This window comes from Leptidea sinapis, chromosome 31 (assembly GCF_905404315.1).
Source record: "Leptidea sinapis chromosome 31, ilLepSina1.1, whole genome shotgun sequence".
NCBI lineage: Eukaryota > Metazoa > Arthropoda > Insecta > Lepidoptera > Pieridae > Leptidea > Leptidea sinapis.
This window is the reverse complement of record NC_066295.1, coordinates 4,347,639-4,372,030: the sequence shown is the minus strand read 5'-3', so window position 1 is coordinate 4,372,030 and position 24,392 is coordinate 4,347,639. Positions and strand designations below refer to the sequence as shown.

The window sequence follows — 24,392 nt, the reverse complement described above, 5'->3', positions numbered from 1 at the left end:
CAAAACCATCGTACGGCCCATACTGTCATACGCAAGCGTCGTTTTCGCGCACACCCGACCGAGCTACTTACGTCGTTTGCAAGTAGTTCAAAATAAATTCACGCGCATGGCAACCGGAGCCCCGTGGTTCATCCGAAACGTTGACCTTCACCGCGACCTAGAGCTTCCGACGATAGCTCAACACTTTAAAGAGATCTCGCGACGCTTCTTTGACAAGGCGCCTAACCATCCCAACATCTTGGTTAGGAAGGCATGCGGGTACACCCCCCTTCACCATAGTCTCAACCCAATAAGACGTCCCAGACACGTAACGGTAGACCCGGATGACGACATCACCATCGCGAACGCGACACCCACACAAACACCGACACAGACACGCACACACCGCCTTCGTAGGCGCGGTCAACCACCGCAAACCACTGGCACTCGTCACTCTGACGATGGCCAGCGGCCCGCACCCTAGATACACCACACATTGTTTTGATACCCGACGAGACGTTAGTCCTCGTCCTGTAATTGTTTCACTACACTCACTAACACACGGACTGACTGACGGACTGACATAGACCACTTACACAACCACAAACACACTCCACAAACAGACACAAAACTCAAACATACATGCACACTAACATTTACACTACTTACACACATACAAACATACATACATACAATCATAAACACATACACACACACTCACATACATTACACTAAACATCACCACACTCGCCGGCGAGTGTGTTCTTCTCATCTTTTCATCTTCATTTTCATTTTCATTCTCTCTCCTTCCCACAAGCACACAGCCGGTCTGAGGTTCGAGTCTCCTTAGGAGACGCCCCGCGACTGTTGTTGCGTAGTCTTTGCGGCCTCCACGGCCCACGTCCTACTTCGCTGTGAAAGCCAGGGCTGCTAACAGCACAGAGGAGGTTTTAGTCGGTATGGGGCGTCCGCTTACGCGGACACTCGAGTCCGACATATTACGCCCCGGAACGGATACGTAACAGTATTTCCTCCTCTCAAAAAAAAACAAAAAAACATCCATCTTTAAATTTAAATTGTACTAGAAAATTCTTTAAATATTTTTATCCTGCTTACACATTTTCCATCCCTTTTTTTCTGTTCGATTTGATCCTGAACTTACTAGAAATATCCATTAACTTTACAAAACCCAAAAAATTCCATACACTGGTAGGTGTATCGAACCCGGGTCTACAGCTTCTAAAGTAAACACTTTTACGCCAAAGCTACGAGTATTGCTGACGGAGCTGTTGAAATTATCAATGTATTGAAGTTTGACACTCTCGTCATTTACGGTGCAGCGTTGCTACGCAACATTATTATAAGTCAATAAGTACACAAGAGACAGAACTCTTTGGTCAGGCGAATAATGATACCACTGATACCACAGATAACCATTTTTCCATGTTATATTTTAAATTAAATTTAAAAAAACTCATAAAAAGTTAATTTTAATTATTATTTAGTTTTTAGTTATTTCGAAATTTATTTAATGTAAAATTTATTATTAATAATTAATATACATTACAAGATTTTAATGAAACAATAGTCCTTTTCCTGTCAAGAATTCCTTCTCAATTCTCAACATCAGCAGCATTTTGAATCTGAGGTACTGTACAAAATTTGATCCATCAAAAGAGTTTATAAAACTACTTTCATAAAAAAATGTTTTATTTTAACTTTTGTCTTGATATCCAAAACGCGACACTCAGTATTCTAACATTTATCGACTGATACGGGCAGTAAGTAGCTCTAGCGCTTGCGTAAAACTGTTTGGGCCGTACGATGGTTTTGTACAGCGTCACATTGTGTTTGAGCGGAAGTTTGCTTCGCCCACACACAAGTGGATAAAGGCGACTGAGGACAAATCAGGCTCTATTGCATACCGTATCGATATGTTTCTTGAATTTCATATTGCTGTTGAAACGGCCGTTAGAGATATACAAATTGAAAGATGTAAAAATTTTTAAAATTAAGTTGCATTAAAAGCTATTTAGGTTGTCTTACATTATTTCGTAAAAAAAAACTGTTTTTCTTATATTTTTATTTCGTCAAGCGGAACTAGAGAATATAATAATATAATAGAATAATTTATAGAGTGTGAGGTTGCTAAACCGACCTGTCTATACGAGTATGTCATCTAATAAGTAAACATAGCGGGGAGTGATTGTGAAACGCAATATGTTTTGTGCGGAACCTTTATGTAGCCATTAATTTGTCTAGCCTATGACAATCTACTACTTTTCTTGTATATTGTAAAACAGCTAACTAACTCTGGTAGGTAATTACTAATTTTCATTTTCATTTAAAAGCTGGAGAGATGAATCGTGGATCATAGATCATGGCAATGGTTTCGTCGGTCGTTTAAATTTGATACAAACACCGATCCGACAATAGCAAAGTGGATCGGGTTGTGCTTAGAGATAATTATAGATAAATAATAACCAATCGTAATCTGTCACACTAATCACTATTTCTCCCTCTCCTCCCCACCATCCACCATCCACCATCCAACACCCACCACCCTAAACATCCAGTCAGCCACCTGTCACTGTTATAATTACTTAACACATTAGCTGGAGACAATTTGTATCCTAATTATAATAATGACTTAAGAATTACATCACTCATTTCAAAGTAAATCTATTCTAAGCCTAATAGCTTGGTTTGTGTGTTTATATATACATATATTTGTATTTTTGTTTGTTTGTCTTTAATAAGTGGTCTCTAATCAGGCTAAGATCCAACTGCTCAATTTTACAGGTAGGTTTTTATTCTATATATTATCTAGAAACCAGACTCTATGTGTCAAAAAAAATTAGAGATAAAATTTTACCTATAAGATAATTTGTACTAGTGATAGGTTGCCAATAAAAAATTGGCCGCAATTACCTGTAATTAATTTTAGTATTATGGCGTAGCCACTTTATGTAAAACAATAATTATGACATACTACTTACATAAAAGATGTCGCCACGACAGAATGTCGTTGTCGTCTCGCGACGTAGCAATATACCTCAGCCGCAATATCCGGGTTGCCATTATATCGACAGTAGCTACAATCAAATTCGGAACTACAAAAACGTTACTATTTAGTACAGCCTCATAAAGTTTTGAACTTGCATCAAATTGACAAATCATCATAATATATTGAAACCAAATTTCGCGTGATCGTATTAAACGTTTCTTCAGAAACGTCACAATGTAAAAAGCTAAAAAAAATTAACATGAAATGCGAGAAAAAGTAGATGTCACACTATCTTACAAAACGAATTTGAACCGCTATTGTGTGGGAACTGTCTTATCCTTTAAATTTACTTGGTACATAGTTACGATGTAGTAGTTAGAACATTGTTATGTCGGATGTGGAGTTTTCAACACTTTGTCTACCTTACGTTCTAAAAAAGGACTTGAAGAAACTTATAATTTGTTGTATTAATAAACAATAAAATGTTGCTTTTAAAGGCAGCTTTGAATTTAATGATTTCTTACTTCTCATGGTATTGTGAGGTTTATTACATTAAGAATTAACAAACACTTCTTTAGAAGTGTTTGTTAGTTTATTTGAAGTATTAAACTAAATGAACAAAAGCTGTCACTTTTTTTTACAATATATCAATAATTTTTAAATAGTAAAAAGTTATATTTGATATATTTTTTTACCTTTGGTCTCAGTTGCTGTGGCAGTCTTTGACTTCTAACTTACTTAATTTTTTGTATTTGTCTTTGCTGATAGGCTAAGATCCAAAAAAATACCTTCTTTATTTTCAAATTCGTTTTCCAGACGTTGCTGGATTTCGCCTACCAGCTCTAATCACAATTATGGTATAGGGATCCTCATGGAAATTGTATTTATATTGTATACGATCGCATTTTTAGCACTCACTTTAACCTCCTCCTTTTGTCCATATATTACTTTTACCAGTTTTGGTGCAGTTTTAATTAGTCAGTTATTTTTTGAAATTAAAAACTTCCTCCTGTTTTAAATACTTTTCTATGCACGGATCGTTTTTAATCTTAGTTTTGTGTGTGACATTTTTACAAAAAGCGATGAGTGACAGTTAATCCATACTTTTGGCTAGAAACAGCCCACATAGTTATCGGACTGAAACCGAAATTCCTTGACGCCTCTTTTAACGTGATGTTGGAAAAATATTAATTAAAAAGCAACTGGACACCTCGACTAAAACCCGTTTAGCTATACTTTCGTTCCATGACATAGCAAATGCCTTATTTTGAAGCTAAATCGTAAACAGTAAAGTTTAGAGTAGAAAACCTCCGTTTGTAGAAAAGAACGCTAAATTCACCATTGTGCGGTACACTTGTTGAAAGTCAAGCGTTGCAGCTATGGCATTTATGTTTACTTTAGCTTCTCGTTTGTCTGCTTTCTTCAAATTTCTATTCTTTATGGCTTTGGTGCTTCGTGAAGGTATTGCCATATTGGGTGCTTACGGATACAACCATAATTAGGCCGGCACACCCGGAGATATACCACCCTCCCGCTTGAAACCTGCGTGAAATAGCGGCTATCCCGCTATGTTTTGTCCGGGGGTATCCGGAGGCCTAACCCTCCCCCTCAGATACAAATGGCAGCACGGACTAAAAATTTATTACTGAAGGACGGTACCAGGGTTTGTAGTCCTGGAGAATCCGTCCCTGGGCGGCCACAATTAGGACCTGTACCTAGAAGTAGATGCCAAGGTTGCAAACCTGTGCTGACTCGGGGCAAACAGAGCAGAAGGCTCAAACCACCCTCCTCCACATTCGCTGTGGACTTTTGTAACATCAGGGGGTTTCGCTCAAATTTGAATGTCATCCACCTCCACCTGGAGACGACGAAGCTGGCTCTGCTCTTTTTAACGGAGACACAGATAACCTTTCTGGCTGATACATCTTACCGCTCCCACCTGGGGTATAATCTGCAACTTTCCTTTATACCGCAGGCTGGCGTGTGCGTTTACGTGAGGGAGGATGTCTGTTCTCCACGCCTGAGTTTTCTTGAAGGACAGGACCTATTCATCATCTGGCTGCGTGTAGACTGCGACGACCATCTGCGAATCAACGCATGCCTGTATAGGTCCCATAGCGGTGACGCAGATTCTATGTTGGAGTATGTGCCCACTGCAGAGGATTTTAACGCCCACCACGCCGAATGGCTAGGCTCACGTACCAACGAGACCTGTTCACGACTTCACCTTAGCATATGGTTTGATGCAACTGGTAATTGCGCCAACGCGAATCCCAGATGTGGAAGATCATACACCTTCAGTGTTATACCTTCTGTTAACGTTACATCCGGACGGCTACCTAGTTTCCGTTGACCCTCCTCTGGGGTCATCGGACCACTGCCTGATCCGGAGCTCCGTGTCGATCACGCGCCTAGCATGGCCCCGCTTCTTAGGCTGTCGACCTATAGGTCAGCAGAGTGGGACCGTGGAGGCAGCTCTGTTTTTCGCTGGGTGATCCAGGTGCCGCTACTGACGCTGTTGCTGATGAACTACTGCAAGGTATGGAACTTTTCATTCCATCCTCCTCGGTGCCTATCGGTGGCAGGTCCCGACCATGGTTTGACCACTCCTGCCTCCAGGTGGCATGACACGCTGGCCCATGATGCGAAAGAGAAAGCTGATCTTCTGGGCTCCTTCTTCGCGTCTAACTTTACTCTGGATGACCAAGGTGCACCACCACTGCATATTCCGCGGTGACATGACTGAAGTAAAAATCCAGTATGGCGCCTTGCTTAAGGCGCTTCTCACCTTGGACATTCACAAATTGCGCGGGCCCGATTGCATTCCCCCGATAGTGTTGCGGACATGTAGTCCGGAACTGGCGACGGTCCTTACCCGTCTTTTCCGGCTCTCCTACTCATTAGGTGTGGTCTCGAAATTATGGAAGGCCGCTTTAGTGCACCCGATCCCTAAGATAGGTGAACGCTCGGATCCGTCCAACCACCGCCCCATTACCATTACCTCCATTTTCTCCAAAGTAATGGAGTCGATCATCAACACGAGCACCAGCTGATCAGCGACTTCTAGTACGGTTTCCGTCAGGGTTGCTCAGCTGGAGATCTTCGTGCATACGTCACCCATAAATGGACGCCAGCGGCTTAGTCGAAGGGAGAGGCATTGGCGGTGAGTTAGGACATAGCGAAGGCCTTCGATCGGATGTGGCATAAAGCGCTTAAAGCGAAAATGCCATCCTATGGGCTTCCCGAGAAGTTGTGCAAATGGATCACTATCTTTTTGACCGATCGGAGCAACAAGGTTGTTATCAACGGTGCATGGTCCGACTTAAAACCCATAAATACGGGTGTCCAGCAAGCCTGCGTGCTAACCCCTACACTGTTTCTTCTGCATATCAATGATATGCAGCAGTATTCTTTGCTATGCAGTTGCCATGATTGCAATAAAAGATTCTCGCTCGAGGTAAGTGTGAAAAGCGTAAAAACGGTCCATTTGTTACATGATTGTCGTACGTTTGCATAACAAGTATAGTTTATTTTGGAATGTGTTGATAATCTACTTATACCAATGGCAGGCTACTTTGCACAGGAAGCCGGCTAGATTATGGGTACCACAACGGCGCCTTTTTCTGCCGTGGAGCAGTAACGTGTAAAAATTACTGTGTTTCGGTCTGAAGGGCGCCGTAGCTAGTGAAATTACTGGGCAAATGAGACTTAACATCTTGTCTCAAGGTGACTAGCGCAATTGTAGTGCCGCTCAGAACATTTTGGGTTTTTCAAGAATCCTGAGCGGCGCTGCATTGTCATGGGAAGGGCGTATCAATTATCATAAGCTGAACGTCCTGCTCGCCTCATTTTTCGCTCATACAGGAAGTATACAACGTTCATTTTAATTAAGGTTTTATCAAAAAAACAGACATCTTTAGAATCAAGCATTTGAGAGCGAAAAATCAACTCGATGGGCTGACTGTTAAGAAAATAATTAAATTCCATTTTACACATATAACAGCTATTGAATGACTACCGACACCTAGACTTGTTCACTCTACTCAAAGGAGTTGTTCACGTTATTAAATCAGGTATTGAGCTACGTTTCACTACCAGACTTACGTCAAAATGTAAAGTTAATTCTCATCACAATGATGCTGGCGTTCCAAAAAACTATACATCACCGCACACACTGCCAAGTGTGTTGTTTCTTATTGCCGTAAGATTTATCAGTGATCTTCTTTCCTTGGTGGTCCAAACACACAGCCGGTCCGAGGTTCAAGTCTCCATAGGGGAAACCCCACGACTGTTGTTGATTTGCAGCTGCGACGTCTGTGGTCCCTATGTCGTTGGAAAATCTTTTTAGATACCAGAATATAGGAGGTTTTTCATTCGGTAGGGGGTGTCCGTGTATAAACCCGAGCTCGACAGATGGGCCTTACCATCACAGCCTAAATACGTAAAGTCTATTTTGCTCTCCACAAAAAGTATTCCAAAAACGTTTCATGAGAAACTTTTGTCTCACACTGGAATAGTCTGCCAACTACTGTATTAATGAACATTTACTACTGAGAGACCTTCGAGTGTGAAGCAAGGAAGACGAGAATCTCAAAGGCCGGCAATGCATCTCTGTAGGTCTCTAGTATTTCGAAAAATCATAAGCGACTGGTTTTCTTTTATTTTTTCTAGTGTCTCCACTTCTTCATAGGCTCTCTCTAATTAAAAAAAATATATTTACCCTTTAATTAAGTTGAAGGCACTTTATTTCGGGATACACGTGTCAGTTCTAACAATTCAATTTCAATTTCAAAAAATCCTTTATTACAGATAAGGTTAATTACAGCCTTATTAGCTAGTATGTGAAGCCTAGTTGATAATATAATAATATTTTTAAAATACATATTTTTTAAAAGTGCCAAGACTCATTTAAAATGAATAAGAGGAAGTTATTATAATAAAGGACAAATAAAGTAACAAACAAAGTCAAGTAGATTTACATTATGAAAGCTTTAGTGGCAGCAATTCATTTATAAACAAAATTGTAATTATAAGGATTATTAGTAACATACGCACAGGTGATGTTACGTTGTGACAAGAAACAGCGAGAACGCTTCGATTGTCAGTTCTACCAGCATGGTTGAAAGTTTACCTATATTTAGATTCTCTTCGGGATTGCCCACTGAAAGATCTCATGCGTCAAAGATGTAATAAAGATGCGTATGATTTGAGATTGTTTTCATTACTTTATTTTCATTTTTATTTATTCATTCATTCATACGATGTGCTTATCATAAATCATTATAAACGAAGTGTTTACTTTGTATCAGTTGGTGTTGCTTTGATTCGATACAGAACTATGGTATCTATGGATTATAGCAAGTAATAATCAGGGCGTTTATAGTCGTCGTGAATCAAACAAATACATTTTTTTTAAGAAAGGCAATGCTGCTAGGTATTGCATGCGTTTTGGTTTGATTTATAAATCAATAAATATTCATGTAAACTTGATTTTAAATAAACGTAAAGGCTAGAATAAGAATAATTGTGATATTAAACAATACATCTGTGTAAAACATTTATTCTCTTAAGTATTTTACATTTTTATCAAATAATTACAATAGATCATTTATAAATTAGTTACATAAATACATCGTCAGAGATTGTTTGTCCAGTCACCTCATCGTTAAACCGATCATCTTCAAACGTAACCATTTTATCACGCCTGTCCCTGCGTGGCCTTTCACCGAATTCAGTATCCGCATAGAATACAGTATTAGTTTGGCTCAAGTTAAACTCACTCAAACTTCTTGGAACAAAATATTCAACACACCTATCCGTAGGTCCGGCAGATCGGCGAGCTGGCGTGTTTCTTTGAAAACTTTCTTCTCCATGCATCGACGACTTCCTTCGAGGTAAACTATTGAACTTGGGTGGATTATAATTTTCTAGCTTGAAACTAACTTGTGATCTTTTTTCGTGAAAGCTCACTGATGGCTCGGGTGTCTCTCTGGGTCAGGAAGCAACAGACATAGTTATCTTTGCATCAGCAGGATCAATGCTATGTATAGCGCGGGACTTTGAACTTCCACCGCATAACGCTGTCAAATTTCTTAAGGCTATCGCTAAGTCTTCCTGAATTAAATTAAAACACATGGCAATAAAAACTATACCCACAAGTATATAAATACAACACACGCCTATGGCAATGTCTTCAGTCTTAGCTGATACTGTGCTGGCATATAAACCAGGTTTTAAATTTCCGAATCCTATTGTGGCTAAACTAGAGAATGAAAAATAGCATCCGTCCAGTAAATTCCAATTCTCAGTAGCGTGGAACACAAAAGTACCTAAGACTATATACAATATCATTAATGATAAACTTAGTATAATTGGCACCCGAGTGTGGTCCTGACATGTCCAGTGGTATCCTCCATTCAAATTTTCAAGATTTAAAGCAGCCTGGAATGGGGTACGTGTCTGACGATTAATCGATATTTCTTTATTCGATGAAAAATTTCCTATACATTCGGCTTTTGTATGAAAATCTTGTCGCCGAAAGCGTTTTGGACATATTTTGGAGTAAAATGATCTAAAACTCCTTGCAAAGGCTTCGCCTAATGTGGACAGATAAAGCATTATGAGTGGGATGCCGACGCAGGAGTATAGGACAGCTGTCATTTTGCCAATTGTGGACTTCGGGGCGACATTCCCGTGACCTGTAAAAGAACAAAAGTTTGTCTTTATTTCAAAAAGAGCTAAACATTTTATGGTCAAAATTTACATAACTTGTAATCAGTGTGATCAACACACATACCTTTCAATAATTTAAGTTTGTGTTCCCATGGGCGTGTGCATTTACCATCAGAGGATCAGCCTTGCAAGGTTGTTAGTTCTATTCAATAAAACATAAGACCGTTTTTGAAAGAGATTCCAAGATTCTGATATTATTAAAATTATTTGTACCTCACTTTGGCTACTTGAGTGCTTTTCAAAAAGTGTCTCAAGATTTACTTTTATTTATTTGATACATATTTTTTTCAGTTGATAAGTGTTATTTCAGTAAATAATATAATGTTTTTCATAATACATTGAAAGTGTTGGGCAATAACAGTCCGTCCGTGACATTTATAATGTGACGTGACAAACATGAAAATATTGTTATCTAAAATTATTTCAGTATACGTTTACAGATAAAAACTCGAAAATTATTTTTACAAATTTGAAATACTTGCAATTTACAGATTTGCGAAAGAGATATTTTCAAATTACTGTTTAATAATAAGGTATCATATTAAATTTATTTCATATTATTTTATTGTAACAACTGTCAACTTTGTCAAATACCCAATTGCGGTGCACTAACAATTTCCAGTCCACACTTAAATTTTATATTTTGTATAAAATAAAATTGAGGACAAAAAATGACTTAAAATGTGTGGTCTTAAAATATAAATATAACTGTAAGATTTAAAATATTATTGCTTTGTTTGGCGGGAAGTAAAAATATGTCAATTTAGATTTTATCAATTCTTTAAGAACGTTGGTATCATACACATCTCAAACTACGGTTCATTACTGCAACGGCTTATGAGAGAATCTCTACAGAGCATGTTTATGATCAAATCATAATCCATCAAAATCATCAATCTCTTTTTTCTTTAATTTTTTCAAATTGTTGAAAATATTAACTATTATTCAAATATAATTTGTAACCAAAATTTAAGGGACTCGAATCTCGAAGTGTAAAAAGAACGCTCGGGCGGAACCCAAGAGGCCGCGAATTCAAGTTCCGCATCGTTCATAAATTTTGGTTACTTTAATTTGTATAATGAATCCCAGTAGTGAGGGATATCATTTTAAAAATAACAAATTGTTTAAATTACCAATCGTCGTTATTAACGTCAGCGCGTATAAGAAGCTCCCAGCAAAACTCCATCTGTACTCCATTTCCTCGTAAGACATGTTGTGGCCTTCCTCCTCATTATTCCGCAAAGACTTCAAAAGTACTTTTTGGAAATCCATTAACTCCTTCGCAGCTAGTTGGGTCCAATTTTCTTTGTATAAAATGTTCAGATCTTCAGTTATTGACCACAGTTTTTCCACTGTTTTGAGCCGAAGTTCACCACTCGATCGACTTAAGTTCGGCTTCGATTCTGCAACAGCTGTTTCTGATGCTGTGTTCCCTTCTAGCGAAAAAAACAAGAATCCGCCAAAAAGGTTGTATGTTAGTACAAGGAAACAAATTGAGAGGCAAGTAAGGGGTGAAGCCCTTCGTTTCTGGCTGCACCTACAGCAATAAAGTTTCGTGTCCTCCAATCCTAAATTTGACAAATTTAATGCGTTCTGATAGGCGCGCTTAGTGTCCCGGCTCCCGTCTTTTACCATCATGCCGACTTACTCATCCTTTACCGTATTTTATATTTCTTATGGTGTAATTTTCTTTTCGTTCTTAACATTATATTCTTCTTTTGTTTGTTGTGTTCATATCTGAAACAAAAACATTCATTATTGGTTTTTTATTTACGTATACCTTAATTACGTGTACATGTAAGCGTACGCGTTAGGAGAATGTGGGCAGCGGTGATCACTTAACTCGTATGTTCCCTTGTCATTCATTTTCATGAAAATAAATACTAGAATTCCTTTTTTAACAACCAACTACAGAGCTTAACAAAAGAGTAAATAATAGTTTACTACTGCATATCAGGGTCACCTGATAATACGGGTTAAAGTATGAAATTACCTTTTAATTATACTAGGTAAGTACTTCGAATTGACATAGATTCTACATGGTTTGAGATTTTTGAGTGAATTTTTTTACATGGTACCTATTCTCCTTTTTTTTTATTTAGCTTAGACTAGAAAAAAAAAGACCAAACCACCCAGGAATTAGCGGCATGATTTAACGTTACCTTACTAACAATATTAACTCATTTGCGTCAAATCTATAAAATGGTGCCTCATGATTTGACTGATCTGCAGAAAGAAACGCGTGTTGAAACTTGTGTTACCTTGTTTAATCGATACAGAAATGAAGGAATATAGGATCGAATTGTGACATGCAATGAAAAGTAGACTCTTTACCATAACCGTAAGCGAAATGTACAATGGCTGACCCCAGGTCGAACGCCGCAACAGTGTCCTAAAGTAAAGCTTACCAATCAAATGGTAATGGTAACTGTTTGGTGGTCTTAGCATGGTGTTATTCATTATGGTCAAGCAATAACGGCAGATATCTACTGGACACCGAAAAATGATACTTAAAGCAAGTGAAACAGCCCCGACTCATCATCGATCTACACCATTATTGCTCCATGATAACGCGAGACGTCATCTAGCTCGAGAGACCGTTTCAACTCTACAGGATCTGCAATTAGAAACCATTCGTCACCCTCCGTTTTGCCAGACCTTGCTCCGACGGACTAACATTTGTTTCGTGATTTGAACAATTTTCTAGGTGATAAATAAAAAGTTTTCTTCTCAGGCGGCAGTACAAAATGCTTTCACACAGTTTGTCAAATTTAGATCACCGCAGTTCTATCGTAAAGGCATAAATAACCTTCCTATGAGATGGCAGCAATGTATAGATAGTAATGGTAATTATTTTGATTAAATAAATATGTTAAATTAAAAACAAAACTAATTTAAATCTTTCCGTACAAATCGGCAATTTCATACTTTAACCCCTAATATTACGTTATTATCTATAATCTCTTCTACCTATTATGAACATTAAAGGAAAACCGGAAAGTTACCGGCATTGTAGGAAGGTGTATGTGCATTGCTGAAAGTTACCGATATCGTACCGTATTCGAAACACCGCACAAGAAAGCTCGTTTTATACTTTTTGTTCTAGTTTCAACAAATCTGTACTGTGGAGGAACGCCACACATCCCGATGGTGGAGATGATATATTGATATCCATTTTTTCGCTGGATATTTTCGGCAGGAGGAGAAACAACAATTTGAAACATTCCCTGTGATAAATGAGTTGAAAACACAATAAAGCGACGTTCTTATGCAACAACAAGTGATCGAGCCGTTCAAAAGTACTGTATGCCCGACAATTCGAGCATTTCAGCGTTGCACCTGATCAAAAGGTTCGCTGCTGTTAGTTTCAAAGCTGATAATAGGCAGATTAGAGTTGATAACAATAATAACAACTCCACGTGTAGCCGAACCATACTTAAGTTACACACGTGACTTAAAAACCTTGTTTTCATATTTCATTTTTATTTAAAATTATATATAACAATATTTATAGATTTAAGTTTTTAAATTGTTAAAATTACTGTCTTATAAACGTAGTAAAAATTATGAATGCTGTGGTAGCTTATAAGTGAATTGACTCTTATCCATAATATTATTATATTTTAAGTTAATGCATGTAAAGAGTGTAATTTTTAGTTGCCCATATAAATAAATAAACCACTTAGTCAAACGCTACCAGTGCCTTATTTAATATTAGGGATTACGAAGTGTTCGATCTACGAACCTTCTGTAAGGAGTATGATTATCATACTCCTTACGTTATGTTTATTTTTAAGAATGTAAAATTCAATAATGCAATTTTATAGCACGAATGGATAGGGAGAGTCGGTCCAATATTGACCACTTAGTTGCCATGTCAGTCACCTATGATAATAATTATCTTATTCCTTTATTTATAATAACATTAAGAAACCGCATAATAGTGTTTTTTTTATAGTAGTAGAGATTATTGTGCTGTGTCATGATGTGAAACTTAACGTCTTTTCCTATGCTTTTCATCGTTGTATGTAGGCTGACAAGTGGACCCGGAATAAAAACAAAAATAATTAGTATTTCTATAAAGAACATATTAATTAAACGAAAACAAAACTTAAATTGAATCAATGAAACAAATAGGCTAGAAACCAGTTCGCAAACTTTTAAAATAATGGCCCAAAATAACAGCGGAATTGAAAAGCGTCGAATCAAAAACTTTTATCCCAAGGGCACTTGTTGGCAAGTATCTCAATAAATCGTAATAGAAACTTTATTAAATAAAAGTTTTTGATGGTAAAAACAATAACGTAATTTGATAATAAAATAACTTGAATGCACAGATTTGTTAATATAATGGAACTTATTGTGGGTAATTGAAGCAAAGTACACCATTCATATTTTAATATTTTGCGTTATTTATTTAATGAGTTTATATTTTTTTTTATGGATTAGGAGGACAAACGAGCGTACGGGTCACCTGGTGTTAAGTGATCACCGCCGCCCACATTCTCTTGCAACACCAGAGGAATCACAAGATCGTTGCAGGCCTTTATGGAAGGTGTACGCGCTTTTTTTGAAGGTACCCATGTCGTATCGTCCCGGAAACACCGCACAAGGATGCTCATTCCACAGCTTCGTGGTACGAGGAAGAAAGCTCCTTGAAAACCGCACTGTGGAGGACCGTCACACATCCAGATGGTGGGGATGATATCGTAACTTGTGGCGTGTCGTGCGAAGGTGGAATTCGGCGGCATGTATCTGGTTAAACAGCTCTTCGGAACACTCCCCGTGATAAATGAGGTAGAAAACACACAATGAAGCGACGTCTCTTCGCAACGCCAAGTGATCCAGCCGTTCACAGAGCACTGGGTCCCCGACAATTCGAGCTGCTCTGCGTTGCACATGGTCAAATGGATCGAGCAGATACTGGGCTGCGCCAGACCAGAGATGACAGCAATACTCCATGTGTGGCCGGACCTGCGCTTTGTAGAGTGCTAGAATGTGAGCCAGCTTGAAGTATTGCCGTGCTCTATTAATGACCCCCAGCTTCTTCGAAGCCAATTTGGCTTTGCCCTCCAGATGGCCACGGAATTGGCAATCGCTCGAAATTTCGAGACCCAGTATTCCGATACTAGTCGAGGCTTTAAGGGAAGTGTTGTCGAAGAGCGGTGATACGGCAAATGGGGTTTTTTTAGTGGTAAACGCGCAAACTTGAGTCTTCTGGGGGTTAAATTGGACAAGGTTCAATTAATCCCATTCCGCGACCATCTCTAGAGAGGACTCGATAGAAGACACAAGTTTCTCCCGGCACTGGTCGATGATTTCCCGAGAGGGACCTGCATGGCCCGTGTATACGGCATCACCAGTGCTGTCGTCTGCATAGCAATGTATGTTGGAGGTGTCCAACATATCATTGATATGCAGAGGAAACAGCGTGGGAGATAGTACACAGCCTTGGGGCACTCCAGCGTTCACGGGCTTTGGAATCGAGCATAAACCGTCGACAACGACCTGTATGCTGCGCCCAGTGAGGAAGCTGGAGGTCCACTTGCATAAGCTCTCGGGAAGCCCAAATGATGGAATTTTGGAGAGGAGCGCCTTGTGCCATACACGATCAAAGGCCTTCGCTATATCCAGGCTAACTGCCAGGCCTTCCCCCTTGCTTTCAATAGCCGCCGCCCATCTATGTGTTAGGTATACCAGAAGATCGCCAGTCAACCGACCATGGCGAAAGCCATACTGCCGGTCAACCCTGATCAAATGGTGACCCTCAAGGTATTCCGAGAGCTGGCGGTTAATTATGCTCTCCATGATTTTGGAAAGCAGAGAGGTAATCGCTATAGGTCTGTAGTTTGCCGGAACCAAACTGTCTCCTTTTTTTTGGATCGGATGGACAAGGGTTGATCCATGAGTCAGGGACTACGCCTTTTGAATAAGAGTGCCAGAATAAACGCGTTAGCACCGGCGTCAACTCAGGGGCACACGTTCTAAGCACGATTGGAGAAATGCCATCCGGCCCGCTCGACTTCCTGACGTCCAACGAAAACAGAGCTCGGCTAATAGTTTTCTGTCTGAACTGTACTTCAGGCATAGAGCTCTGACACCGCGGGATGGTCGGTGGTGTTTTTCCGTTGTCGTCAAGAGTCGAGTTGGAGGCAAAAAGAGTGCAGATGAGGTTGGCTTTCTCTTTAGCCGTATGGGCCAGGGTGTCATTTCTCATGTGCAACGGTGGCAGGGACGGCTGGTTGAAGTTACCAAGAGCAGCTTTCGACAACGACCAGAACTTGCGTGTTCCGGTCGGGTAACTAGAAAGCTGCTCGCCAATTTTGACGACGTGCTTCGATTTCGCACGGGCGATTTGCCGCTTAAAAAATCTGGAGGCACGGTTATAATTCCTCTTCAGAACTTTGCAGTTCGGATTTTTTGAGCCCAGCGCCGCAACCCAAGTTCGATACGCCTGTTTTTTGCAGTCAGATGCTGCTTTAACTGATGCATCGAACCAGGGCTGTGATCTGCCACCGATCGGTATTACAGAGCTTGGTATAAAAATATCCATGCCCTGCAGTATCACATCGGCTACTGCAACGGCGCAGGCACTAGGGTCATCCGATGGGAAACAAACCTTGCCCCTAGGGTAGGTAGGGATGGCTTCCGGTCCTCGACACTAACCTATGCGAGACATAGCGGCACTAGGCCGTCACTTCACGCCGGTATTCTGTGCGAGTGTGGTAAGTAACCCGGACGAGTCTGGCCCGATTGTGCTGACGTCATAAGACGGCAGCGCGACTCTCCCACTTTCAATAAGCCCGTAGTCGCCTCTAACGATACCCTTGGGCCTGGGACTAAACTATTCTTTTTACGCCCCGGGGAAGCACAGGGCAAAATTATTCGTATTCAGCCGTGGTGAGCTTCGTTTTCCTCTTCATCCATTAAATATGCGTATCTAAAGTTATTTTCAACTTTATGTCTGTACTAATTTGATGTTGTGTTTATGGGACTATACATGGGTAGCTTCATAATGGTGTGTACACCTTCTTCAAAGGCCGGCAACTCGCCTAGCAAATCTGGTATTGCATGATAATGTGGGTGGCTGTGATCACCTAACACCAGGTGTCCTGTACGCTCGCTTCTCAATATAACAAGGATGCATGCCAGTGGTTGGTTGAAGCTATATATATATAAATTAAAAGTTTCCAGTTAAGTACTTAAGTGTACCTGAGTTTCGCGTTTCTGACGAGCTCTCAATTCAAGAATTATTAATTATGGTCGTTGCGTGAACTTCATCAACTTAAATTACGTTAATACGTTACACCGTCACACGTTACAATTTAGATAATTAATATTTAATTGAGCTTACTTTCCTCAAGTGACTCGATAATGATGTTACTGAAAATTGCTGTTGGGATACATAGAAAATTTATCTTTACGTCTAGATAGAGCCTCTTGCTGTCTAGTGAAAACAGGCCAGGTTTTTGTATGTCACTTTGTGTTTAATTAATTTAATTAATTCTTTATTTTGATTAAAACTGTTACAACACCAATTACATTAATCAAGTACTATTGCTAGACGCGATGTGAGGACACACAAAGTTGGAGCAGCAACTGCACCAACACCTAAAGTCTATTAGTAAATAGATCACAATCAGGGCGGGCTTCTACCAGGTGATTACACAATTTCAAGACTCGCGGCACGGTCGCCGCAGTGCGTGTTACGCCCGTGATTTCTACTATGACTATAATTATCAGGTGTATACAAAGTGTTACTGAAAAAAATTATATTTTCATAGAAAAATAGAAACTTCCAAATTGTTATTATTAAATATCAATAGAATCCATTACAGTTCAGTTTTTATTTTATTTATAATAAAACCTTTCTTATGGCAATTAGTTGTTTATCATTTAATCTAAAGGTATGCTCATAGGGTACTGTCCTAGTTTTATGATAAAAAATAAAGGGTATTTATTTATTTATTTAGATAGTTACACCAACAACACATCATTATACAATTTAAATTTTAGCAACTACACAAGGGATAGTACAATATGACATGTCTTTACAGGTGTAAACAACATTTACAATAGTGCGAAAGGAATAACAAAGTTGAACAATTAAACATAATAAAATTAAAGAAATGAAGAGTTTAAAAAAAAATATGATATTTAATGACTAAAATACATTTATACTTTAAAAAAAGAGATTTATAAAATTTATGACTATACAACAATACAATAATTTACTTCTTATATTTAACTTACATAACTAAGATCTTAATATTTTAAAGCAGTCGGTTTTAAATTTATTGATATTAGCCTAAGTATATGAAAAATATTTATATTACCATTTTTTGCAGTGATATCGTTATAAGAGCTCATAATTCTGTTTAAGGGGGCGTTTTTACCCATATTAGTTCTGCTGATTGTTGGGCTGAAAATATGTTTAATAGGGAATCTTGGTATATTTCTAGGGACTGTAAGATTTACATTTGTACGACATTCTGGGGATATGATTATACCATGTATAATTTTATGTAAAGTAGACACATCAGTTATTTTTCGTCATATCCCCAACGAATTCATATTGAAATGGTCCAGTCTTGTTTTATAGTCTGCACGATAAGGGCAGGTTTTGTCTTTAAAAGCTAGAAAGCGAGTGAAATTACGTTGAATACGCTATATTCTATCAATATGGACATTATATTGGGGATTCCAAACCGGTGAAACGTATTCAAGTGCACTTCGTACCAATGCATTTTAAAGGCCCACAATTGCAAATGGATTTCTGAAATCTTTGCAAGTACGCCTAATAAAACCCAGCATTTTCCAAAACTTCAGTATGATGTTATCAATATGATTACTAAAATTTAGTTTTTGTCTATAACTATACCAAGATCACGAACTAATGACGACTGTTCCAAAGGAACATTATTAAAGACGTAAGATGATGCAGTCTCAGTTCTATTTCTAGTGATCTTGATATTTACACATTTTTCCGGATTAAGTATCATTTTATTTACATTACACCAGTTGAAAATATTATCCAGGTCAGTTTGAAGAAGTGTTATGTCATTCTGAGACTTAATTTCTTTATAATTTTTTAAGTCGTCTGAGAACATAGAACATTTACTAGATGTTATTTGATCCAAAATATCATTAATAGCGTTAAAAAGAACAGGACCAAGATGTGAGCCCTGAGGAACTCCTGATTTAGGAAAAAAGGTATGTGAAGTGTAACCATTTGCAGTGACCCTCTACCTTCTGTCTTTTAAATAAGATTGTAACAAATTTAATAGTTTACCATAAATCCCATAGAATTTTAAATTTGGAAGAAGTATTTCATGGTTCACTTTATCAAAAGCTCTGGAAAAATCCGCGTATATGCAATCAATCTCAGCTTTGTTGTCTGCGCCCGAAGAAAGATCCGTTACATAACCAAGAAGGTTACTTAGAGTTGACCTGCGTCTACGGAAACCATGCTGTGCATTCGACATAACGTTCTCCAGATGTCTGATTAAAATTGGACAAATATTTTTTTCGAATATCTTAGGAAATATGCTTAAGATTGATACGGGCCTATAATTTTTGATATTACATTTATCACCTTTTTTGTGTTTGGGTACAACATTCGCAATCTTCCAATCAGTAGGAAATATACCAGCATTAATAGATTTTTCAAAAATAACTTTGAGAGGAAGTGTTAACTGTATGGGTACATAACGGGTATGGTAAAGTTAATATAGAATATAAGAGAGAGCGTAGTTTTTTCGTATAGGACACTAACAAAATTATTACATATTAACATTTCACAAATTCAACATTAATAATTTATTGATATTCCTCACTTCTGGGATTAATTATTATACAAATTAAATTAGTAACCGAAATTTATGTTTATTGCTAAAGTAGATCCTGTAGAATCTACAGTAGATGGAGCCAAGAACCTGGGAGTTAAACAAGAAATACCAACATTTACGAACCATTCGTCACTGGAACGGTTGGCTCAGTTGGTAAGAGCGCTCGGATGGAACATGGAGGTCTCGTGTTCGAGTTCCGCCTCGTTCATAAATGTTGGCTACAAATTATTGCAATTGAAAAAAATAATAATTTGTATAGTTCAGCGTTTTTATTACACGCATTTTTTTAGCTTCACCTGTATGTATGTTTATTTGTAACCGATTCATTTGGGCGCGATTTTGACCTATTTGAAACGGCCAGATTCCGTTCAAACTTCGTAGATTTATCGAGGACCGATGACAATACATTAAATTGATTAAATTATTGCATTTTTCAATTTGCAAAATTAATAGGATTCTAGTTAATTTATATAATTTAAAGCTATCGTCTTTAAGGCAGGCATTGATGTTAATTTCAAATTTCAAAATAAACTTTCAATATCTTAGTTCAGCTTTCTATAAAAAGGGTGTTTTTTAGTTTTTTAACTACTATTTATTTATTATTAACTTTATAATTACTAAAGTTATTAAACAAATATTAAAAAATTAATAAAAATTAAAGGAATCTAAACAGAATAGGTTTTCAGCAAATCTATACGAGTAAAACCATTTTTATGTCTATATTTTTCTCACTGACTTTCTATTTCCTGCCCTTATATGAATTGGTACAGATTATGACGGTAAGCTAAAATATGTTGAAATATTTTTTTTATATTTCAACACAATATAATTAAAACTAATGCAAATCTGAACTGTTGATTGAATGGTTAGATTTCATAGTACATTAAAGCGACCGAAGTCGAGTGTGGTTTATTGTATTTCAATTTATCTAAAAGTATTTCGTCTCAATTGCTATTCAAGTAAGTAGAAACATTTTCATTCTCTGTTATAACGTAGTTTATTCGATCTCGTGTTATTCGGTTTGTATGACGGTGGTTATTTTTATTGGTACTTCAACGACAACTTTATTACAATTGCGTCGAATTTTCTCCAATACTACGTCTCTATTTACTTTATTTATTTTATTATTAGATAAACGGAATTATATTGTGGTAAATAAATTTACTTCACTTAAATAAAATACTTTTGAAATGATTAAAATGGCCGATATTATTTTTAAATTATAAATTAAAAGATTTGGGTCTTACGAGTAAGTTTCACAAAATCATTTGGTCACGTGTTTTGTCTGCGCTGGAGGCATTTTCAGAGGTTGACTCGCCATTCACTAGATCGCTAATGACAAAATTGACGAACCTGTAAACTTCGTCTACTTGACGAGCCAGCGATCGGAAATAAAAAATCTCACCTTCGCCATCGACGGCGGTGTAATGACCTAATGCTAGTGCCACAATACGGTAATAGAATAGTACTTTAACTTCATACTAGAGCGCACGAGTCGACTCACGCACACATACACACGATTTACACGGCTGCTAAGCAATCTTGGGAAGACAAAACTATTGAGTTCTACGCCGTACGCCACCAAGACTGGTCGCTGTCAGAGTTAAATTAGCTGCACCACGCCGTCCACGTCGTCAATATTTTTTTACTTCTTTTTGTAACCCTAGCGCTCCACCCAGACGAAGGTATAAATTACAAGAAGACCGCTGAGTTACGCTACTGTACTATAACTAGTATTGTGCTAGTGCTTTGTTTGTGTGTATGTAGGTGTCGGTGAGGTGCGTGTGTGTTTCACAACCGGATGCGATTCTAATACTTAGCCTGACCAAGTGAGCGTAGATGTTGTGATTGGCACGTTCACAGTGTGCTTGTGAGAAAAGAAACTCCAAATTTAAACTGATAAGATCACCTGAGAAGTTATCACCGTTGAGTACTCCACGCAAAGAGGATTGCTATAAGTAACTCAAATAAAGGGTTACTCTTCTTTTATAATTACTAAAGCTTAATAAGTTATCTCCATTCTGTAAATATTTAATAATTTTAACTTTACGTACTGCGACTGTATCATGGACTGTGTTAGTATTTTATAATGTTACAATTTTATTATTCATATATTTAACAACAAAGGTTCACAATATAATAATATACACAGCTACGAGTATAATTAATAAAGTCAAAAACTTTTATAATTAAAACTATAAAATAATATTTTTACATTTTTATTGATTTCATTATAATCCAATGTAATACATTCAGTTGGAAAATCATCAAAAGTCTTATTAAAAAATATGTGACTTCTAGTTAATGCATACACAAACATAACATATCTTTTAAAGGGATGATCTTAAAAGAATAATTGTTTGAGTTTCATGCCGATTCCTTTCATCGGTGTTTAGAAGTGAACGTAGTGCAAAAATTTTGATAATTCAAAAGTTTATATGAAACCAATGGAATAAAAATATTTGATTTTTCTTTGTTTTTATTTCAATCTTGGTAGGGTGTTTCCGTGTTTGGATTTAACCTTGTTCGTCCGCGTGTCAATACAGTTACTCTCAGAAACAAAAGGAGGAGTCAAAGTTGTAAAATTAACACGCCAAATAATTACGTTTTCATTTCCTTATGAATCCAAGATCCTAAATCAACACACTGAAGCCATACAATCATTTTAAAACCTCAAATTACAAACTTTTATTTTCTTTACAGCTTAATACATTTCGTAAACTCTTCACTTCCGCCTTTATTTTCAGAAGTGTTTTAATGTCTGATTCCAATTTAATTTAACAAAGTATATTTTTAATCTCATCTCAGGTGCAGATGAAACCGTTACATCTTAGTTCTTCAACCACTTGAGCTACGTCAGCCCATTGTAAAAGAAATAAAAAGATTCATGAAAAGAATAAATCTTAGCAGTGAGATATATATTTAACAGTGGATATTACAATAGTGTAACAGGGCTACCCTAAACTGTACTAAGGTCGCTTTAACAACCAATACCATTAGCATGTTCGTTATGTAGTCTGATCTATGATATAAGGTTTTTTATGAGAAAAATCCATGAGACAGGTAAGAGGTCTTGAGTTAAGAGGTTGCGTAGAGACGTCGCTTTATTGTGTGTCTTCTATCTTATTTAAAACGGGTAGTGTTGCAAAGAGCTGTTTGACCTGATTCCCGCCACTGAACTCCATATTTGCACGACACGCCATAAATCAGGATATCATCCCCACCATCTGGATATGTGGCATTCCTTTCAGTGCGGTTTTCAAGTAACTTTCTTCCACGTGCAGCCAAACTGTGTGGTCTTGTGCAGTTTTTTCAGGACGATACGACATGTTAACCTTCGAAAAAAGTGCGTACATTGTTATAAAAGGCCGACGACGCTCCTGTAATTCCTCTGGTGTTGCAGGAGAATGTGGGCGGCAGTGGTCACTTAACACTAGTTGACCAGTACGCTCGTTTATCCGCTTCCATAAAGAAGATAAATACCCGATGGTAAGTAATACACCCCGCCCATTACAATGCTGAATCGCTGAGGATTCTTGAAATACCTGAGCGGCATTTACAACTTATTGACATTACAAAAAAGCGCCGAATTTAAAATGGGCCTTCACGAGAAAACTCACACCAGTTGGATACTTATGTATTCCCGCAAAATAATTCTTATTCAATAAAAATACTTAGTTTTGTTGTAAACAGAGCTGTTTACAATAACTTGATTTATTACGGTAACTAACTGAACTGTTTGAGAATATTCGAGACCTACCTACTCTTACCTAATTGTACTAAACACCCTGGCTTCGTTAATTCATTCAGTGCCTAAGTGAGTGATACAATGAATATTCGATACGATACCTACAGTAAGCAAAAATTAGTAGGTATGGAGACTAGTACTGACTGCTGAGAGGTCTAATTAATAGTTTGCGGAATAAACTAGTGTCTTCGGAACCCTGACACGTAACAATAGGTTTAATAAATTAATTTACTTCAAATTAAAATATCATTTAAGAAAATTATTTAAAAGATGATTAATTCCTAAGTTCAATAAAAATATAAAATAAAACTGGATATGTGCATAGATGAATCGTAGTGCATTAGTAGGTACTATATTGTATTTCCGCAATAGAACAAGTATTGGATATTGATATCAACAAAGTGCTTGATTACGTCAATTAATTAATAAGTTTGTTATATCCACTTTCCCTTTGTTCAAGTGAGAGCTGCGTCGCCTTGCACTTATTAAGTATTCTCTTACAACTTCTTCTCTACAAGCTCGTATCAAAGATCGCCCTCGCAATATTTGTTTTATTAATAATAATGATCTTATTGCGACTTTTGTCACAAACTGGGCTTTATATATTTAATTTGTTACGAAAGGGTGACGGTAATAGTTTATATACCAGACCTACCCGACTAGTTTATATAATAGACCATTTTTGAAACATCAGTTTCTATTCACAAGAGCTTTAGCGGCAATTTAGGTGGCGATTGTCTACCATTACCAGTTTTCCTGACCTCTAGGTTATTAAAACATATGAAGTAAAATACCTTTCTTATTTTTCTTTTGCCTTGGTTTTGAAATTTACAAAAAAGCAGGAAATTACTTTATTCACTAAAATATACTTCCTCAAAATTCGATGAAAACAGCATCAAAATGTGATCAATCATTTAACATCCTTTCATTGGACCAATTTAGAGTATCCGTTTATGAACGATAGCAAAAAAATTACGAAGCAATTTCGCTAATTCGATTAGCTTTCAATGGGTGAGGAAAAGTTGTGAACAATTTGTCCATATTTCGGGGGTTCGGACTAATCGCCACCCACACCATA

At 37.5% G+C, this 24,392-nt stretch overlaps 1 protein-coding gene across 4 annotated transcripts in view; it reads right to left on the bottom strand.

The window, feature by feature from the left end:
• Positions 1-8,557: 8,557 nt before the first annotated feature.
• The window catches only part of LOC126974000 (TWiK family of potassium channels protein 18-like), a 149,800-nt gene continuing 133,965 nt past the window's right edge, over positions 8,558-24,392 (bottom strand). For all 4 annotated transcript variants that reach the window (XM_050821355.1, XM_050821356.1, XM_050821353.1 and 1 more), the window contains 2 exons: positions 10,852-11,455; positions 8,558-9,684 (listed from right to left, as the gene is read on the bottom strand). In XM_050821355.1, the coding sequence (XP_050677312.1) occupies positions 8,981-9,684; positions 10,852-11,356 (1,209 nt within the window). In that variant the 5' untranslated portion in view covers positions 11,357-11,455 and the 3' untranslated portion in view covers positions 8,558-8,980. The remainder of the gene's footprint in view (positions 9,685-10,851; positions 11,456-24,392) is intronic.